This window comes from Morus notabilis, unplaced genomic scaffold, assembly GCF_000414095.1.
Source record: "Morus notabilis unplaced genomic scaffold, ASM41409v2 Scaffold1292, whole genome shotgun sequence".
In the NCBI taxonomy this organism is placed as follows: domain Eukaryota; kingdom Viridiplantae; phylum Streptophyta; class Magnoliopsida; order Rosales; family Moraceae; genus Morus; species Morus notabilis.
The window spans coordinates 186,260-192,588 of NW_010361938.1; the positions used below are offsets into that span (position 1 = coordinate 186,260).

General features: G+C 37.9%; 1 protein-coding gene across 1 annotated transcript; it reads right to left on the minus strand.

The window, feature by feature from the left end:
- Window positions 1–859: 859 nt before the first annotated feature.
- On the minus strand, window positions 860–6,329 carry LOC21397310 (protein STRUBBELIG-RECEPTOR FAMILY 8). The gene is made up of 16 exons (XM_024167444.1): window positions 5,873–6,329; window positions 5,231–5,363; window positions 5,074–5,145; window positions 4,914–4,979; window positions 4,733–4,804; window positions 4,550–4,621; window positions 4,020–4,091; window positions 3,864–3,929; window positions 3,724–3,789; window positions 3,324–3,631; window positions 2,727–2,983; window positions 2,364–2,635; window positions 2,108–2,243; window positions 1,863–2,002; window positions 1,591–1,747; window positions 860–1,411 (listed from the first exon to the last, which is right to left on the minus strand). The coding sequence occupies exons 1-16, from the start codon at window positions 5,982–5,984 to the stop codon at window positions 1,259–1,261; spliced, it is 2,154 nt and encodes a 717-aa protein (XP_024023212.1). The 5' UTR covers window positions 5,985–6,329; the 3' UTR covers window positions 860–1,258.

The window sequence follows — 6,329 nt, forward strand, 5'->3', positions numbered from 1 at the left end:
TTTCTAACTTTAGAATTATAGGGAAAATTGCCAAACAAAGAGGGGAAAACCACCACACATAAAAAAAAACAAAAAACGAGAGAGAGAGAGAGAGAGAGGCCGTTATAAACTCAAAAAAACAAAAAAGAAGTGGCGGTTAATGGAAGTTAGGATAGGAAAATTGTTCGTTAAAGAGACGAGTACGGCTCCGGTGAAGTCGTTCAACTGTCGTTTTTCAGTTGATTAAACGACATCTTCCTAATATTTTTTTTGTCGTTTCAACTTATACGGCTTGACATTCGACTTATAAATCTAGTGTCGTATAATTGCGGACATCGTATCGAGTAAAGAAGTGCTGTGGTGGAATGCAAAAAGGGCACATCTGTCTTTTAATGACTTGCTGTCGTTTGTATTGGACGTATGACAATCTTCTTGTCGTTTACGAGCGCTATAAGCTGTAGAGGTAAACGTTTCATATTATTACGAGAAATGACTTCTTAGCTTTATCCAACAATCTTCTGCTGTCAAATGGAAAAGCATGTCATTTCTATTTAACTGAAGCCTCGGTTCTTTTAGTTACCCAAAGATAAATTTCAAATTTTGCTAGTACCTACGAACGAACTAGTTGCCATAAGTTGCGATGTTTTTTTTTTTTTTTTCTTTTTTTTAATTTTATAACTTGAGTCGAATTATATATGCATAGTATTACTGTTCGAAGTACATCTGAAGATTTTATTATTACCTTTTGAAAAAAAAAAAAAAAAACCCCCACTAACAAGAAAGGCAAAAGAAGGCAAGTACAGCCTGCAGGGTATTGGCTAACTTTTTACATTTTCACAATCCCATTTGACTCATTTCAACAGCGATCACTGATTAGTGATTACAAAGCAAGTTGTATTAAGGGTAAAAAAATAAAGGTAAAATCTTATTTTGATGCAAAAAAAGCATCTCCATTGTGCCTCTTAAGAGTACCGCAGACAAAGGTTAATATAAATAAATACAAAGCAGAATTCTAGCTATACCTCAACCGCGTTTCCAGTTTTATATGCATCATAATTACACATCTCTGCTTACCTATTACCAACTTTCTGGAGTTCCCACACATCCTCACTAACTTCTCATCTCTTCGTGTGCGTCAACCATAGCTAATCACCTCTCTCAATGCATAGTCGTTTTTTGCTATTTTTTATTTACCTTCTTCATTGCTCTGTGTGCGCTCAAGCCAGGAACTGACCTCTGCATGTATGGTCGTATGAAAAACTGAAAATTGTTGGGACACTTACATTGAGATGTCGATTGCTTCGTGGTCAGGGGTCTTGTATGAAAAACCCGATTCGTCACTCGAACGCCTTTTGATTACGCTTGCCCTTTGCACTAATCGTACCAATGCTTGCACAACCTCAGACATTGGTGGCCGAAATTCGGGTTCCGGCTATACGATAACCATACAAGATACCGTGTTAGGATCATTTTTTCATGAAAGAATCATCAAACAATTGGTTTTTGTGTTATTATATATAAATTCCTATGGAAATGGAAAAATGTGTAAGAAAGCAACAACGAGATGATGCTTAAAGCAATTGGTCAATGGTCATTGCGTAAGTAATTTACCTGAACACAGAGAGCAATGATGTCTGCAAAGCGCGAGAGAGACTTTGCAGGGTACATGCCATTCAGAGCAGGATCAACCATTTTTGCTAAGGCATCGATATCATGGAGTTGGGGAGTGGCCCATCTTACAAGTGATTGTTCGGATCTAACTCTTGAACTAACCAGCAGAAAGAATAGGAAGCCATAAAGATAAAATCAACATCAAGATTTTCATGGTTGAAGAACTTCCGAGACCATAATCATGATAATTTGATAATGTATAATGGGTATACCTGTCTAGTGGCTTCCGACCAGTCAGAAGCTCCAGCATCACCACCCCAAAGCTGTATACATCACTTTTCACAGTGTAGACTCCTGACAAGGCAAATTCAGGAGCGCTATAACCAAATTGACCAACCATCTGCGTCGAAACCTGTTAAGCATGAAGTAAATGTTATTAGTCATGACAGAATTACAAGAAAAGAACTAAGCAAGACCTAAAGTTGTTACACTAGATAATCTTTTCGAGTCTATCAACCTGTCGTTCTGTGTTTGGTGTTAAAGCAGCTAAGCCACAATCTGACAAGTGGGGATTGAGCTCTTCGTCGAGCAAAATGTTTGCTGACTTGAAGTTTCTATGTACAACAGAAGGTAAGCACACTTCATGCAAGTACCTGACAGGTGTAAACATACATGGTTTAGGAAGGGAGTTGATATGAGATTTTCAACAATCAGCCATGCATTCTAACCACACGCACAGAGAGAGACTTTAATTTCATACGCATGTGACATACTCTAAGGCTCGAGCAGTGCCAAGTGCTACCCTGACACGCACATTCCAAGTGAGGGTCTTGCCTCCATCTTCTGAAAAATGGAGCATGTCATGCAAGCTTCCATTTCCTACAAATTCATAAACCAAAAGACGCTGTCCGTGCTCTGCACAATATCCAACCAGTGTAACAATGTTTGGGTGCCTCAGGCGGGACATGTTAGAAACAGCTTCTAGAAAGTTATCCTCCTCCTGTAATGATAGTGCTGCATTGTCGATTTTCTTAATGGCCATTACCTGCCGCCAGCAACATAAATGATAAAACTGAATATGATTGTGTTGGGGACAAAAAAGCACTCTTGTGAGCTAGAACATGTCAAATAAGTACCTTTCCATTTGGGAAATCTGCTTTGTAAACCCGACCAAGGGAGCCTTCACCAATAAGAAATTCTTGACTAAAGCTATTAGTTGCTGTCTGTAGAGACGCGACGGTATATGAAGTAGCAGTGATGGGTGACTTTATCCTCTTTACAGATCCATTTTTCCCATGCAGGCTATCAACCATCACTTTCTCTGCCGGTGGGGGCTTTAGATCTGTTACAACAGCCATTGGTTTTACCCTCTGCTCTTGCATTTCAGTACTTACTACAAAAGCAAAGCAAAGCATAAGCATGGAAACAGTGAGTATGGTTGGACTTGGAATAGAAGCAACTTGAAATAGCTGTGAAAAAATTTCACACTTTGTGGAACCATTTGTGGTTAGGTTAGAACATAGCCATTTAAATATAGAAATTTCCTACACCACTGAAAGTCCCAACTTCTCTATCTATCAAAAAGGAAGGAAGTTCGCTATGATAAATAAATAAATAAAACCTTTAAAGAATGCCTCTTCAGCAATAAAGCCAAAAGAAGGGAATCACATTAACCAAATAGCAAAGCTAAACTACAGACGAATGAGTAGGAGAGCAAAGATGGTCTAACTTACCACTATTTGAGCCAATAGAAAGACTTGCCCCAGAAGGTCTTGCACCTGTGACCTTCCGTTTATTCCTTCGGATGCAAATGAAAATAGCGAGGAACACAATGGCAGCAGCAGATATAGAACCCAGAATGATCCCTACTATAGCCCCAACTGCCAACCCGTTCTCTGAATGAGATGCATCATGGTCAGAATCCTCTGTGTGTGTGCCAGATCCAGAATGGTTGCGGTTATTATGAGATCTTCCTGGGGGAGGTGGGGTATGTGGTGGTGACGGAGGAGCAGGACCATTGTCAAATGAATTTCCATCATATCTGTGTTGATTTTAAGAGCTAAATTACATAATGCAGAAGTTGAAATTATAATGTAGACTGGAGAAAAATATAAAAGAGACGTGAATGCTTACATAAAACTATGAATTGAACTAAGCTCTTGAGGTATCCATCCGGTGAAGTGGTTGTTTGCCACATTTCTGTTCGAAAGAAAATGTAGAGTCAGAACAAGATGGTAATAGAATTTGGAGTCCAGGATTGGGAAGAAACTCACAGTGTAGTCAAAGGTAAACCCGTCAGAACATTCAGAGAACCAGTTAATTGATTGTTCTGCATGTAGCTGTCACGAATTTAGATGTTATGAGAACTCAAAGCATATTAAGACAAAGTATAGAATAAGTGTTTTCAAAAGAAGGTAAAGAGAACTTACAGTGAAGAAAGATTGAACAATGAGCCTAATGTATTAGGAAGATCACCCGAAAAATTGTTGAAGGAGAGATCCCTAGATGGACATGTAGGATAATAAAATGTGTGAGAAACCATAAGAAATCTAAAATATAGAATAAAAATAAAACTGAAATAATGACTAGTAGGGTACTCAAGCGAGTGACCTATGTGACAAAGCCACACAAAAGCTCAAATAAACACCAACTTGATCCAACCTAGTTATTCTCACAAGACAAGACATTTATTACAGCAAAGGTACTCTTATCATCACAACTAATAAGCATCCTGTGGAAGAACTAACCAACCATAACATATTCCAGGAACATTAACGTTGCAATTTATGTATTCTGATGTTTCATTAACATTTGACAGTAAGTAGTACTAATAATACTGATTTATGCGATTGAAATTGTCATCAATCTTAACAGAATCACATCACGGTTAGCCAAAGCAATAACAAAATAAAACCGACAAAACAACGATGAGAAAATGTGCTGAGGTAAGATGCCTTACAAGGTTCCAAGGCTAGAAAGATTAACAAAAACGTCTCCTATTGACTGAGCGAGTGAGTTGCGGCTAACATTCCTGAAAACCAAGGTTGTTTGTTTTGTAATTGGCAAAGAGAAGGGCCCCATATTGCAACTGAAACTATTTGAGAAAAGGAAGTGAAGAAGACAACAAAGACAAACCACTCACAAATAATTGAGAGAAGACATGGTAGAAAAGGAATAAGGAAGATTCCCACTTAAGTTGTTTTTCGCAAGATTCCTGCGCAATATACAACCAATAAACAGGCAAGTCAATAACTATGAAAGTGACAGGTTTAAAGCAAAAACAAGAACAATAAATGAATGAATGATAGGCATTAGAACATTACAGGCTCGTAAGATTCGGCGGCAATTGATATGGGATTGTGTCGTGAATGTTGTTGTCACTCAAATCACTACCAAGCATAAAAAGCCTCAAAATTAGCTTAGAGCAGAAGTAACCCAAAACACAGATAACAGAAAATGAAACAATGGAAATGAATTTCTTACAATTTTCTCAAAGACACAAGGTTGGCAAGCATGTATCCCATCGTTCCACTGAGTCCTAACCCAGAAATTTCTCTATTACAAAAGCAATAAGAACTATTAAATTAAGCGAATCTCTAAACAAAATCCAAATTTGCGATATAAATGATTACTTTCTTACATTGAGACAACAGCTGAACCTTCACAAGTTATCCCTTTCCATGACTCCCCACACGGATCACCACCATTACTTGTCCAACCAGTTAGCTGCGAAGGGCTGTTTAGTGAGGTGTACATAACCTGAAGAGCTTGAACTGCAATATACGACACAAACCACTAAAAAAAAGGGAAATTTTAATGCTAAAAATTCTATAAAGAACATATTATTGAAAACCCATTACATAGATTGATTTGTTGAATAGCATTGTAGCTCAAATCCAACTTAGTTGTACCAAAATTATCCGGGTAAGCCGTAGCAAAAATTTCTAAAAAAAAAAAAAAAAAAAAAAAATATTTTCTCAATCTTTTGTTTGCACATAAAAATAAAAATAATAATAAAAAAAAAAAAAGACAACTTCGAAGATAAAAATTGAAACTTAAATCTTCTCAAGATTTTCCTGCATTTCCTCGCCAACAATAAAGGACCGAAATTTATGAACAAATCAAAAACTTGAAAAAACAAAAAGTCAAAACCTCATTGTTAATCTTCCCTTCTAATCTCTCAACACTCAATCCAATCATAACCAAATCCAAGCTCCACCAACAAAAATCCAATCATTACAACAAAAAAAATGAAAATAAATTTAGAAAAAAAAAGTAATACCATCTGAAGCATCAGTGAAGGCTCCAACAAGAGGTGGAAAAGCAAAGATCGCAGCTAAGAACACAAGTAGTAGCGACTCAGTGAGCGAGTGAGACAAGAGCGCGTCGGCCATTGGTGGTAAATGCGAAGCAGCTGAGGAGGGAGGGTGGGAGGTTCAGGTGAGGCGAGGAACATGCAAGAGCACCATGGACGCGCGCGCAGGTGAAGAAGAAGAAGAAGAGAATGGGGAGTCGTGGAAGTAGAAGTAGCAGTTGGGATTGAGATCGCGACCTCTGAGAAGAGGCATCGCCATTAAAGGAGACGGAGAGAGAGAGAGAGAAACAGAGAGATTCGAAGCTTGGTGTAATGAGGAGAGAGAAAGGAAGTGTGTTGTGTATGCGTGTGCGATGTGTCGGCGAAAAAATGAAAATGATTTTCTTAATGAAATCGAAATAAAAAATAAAAAATAGGATAGAGA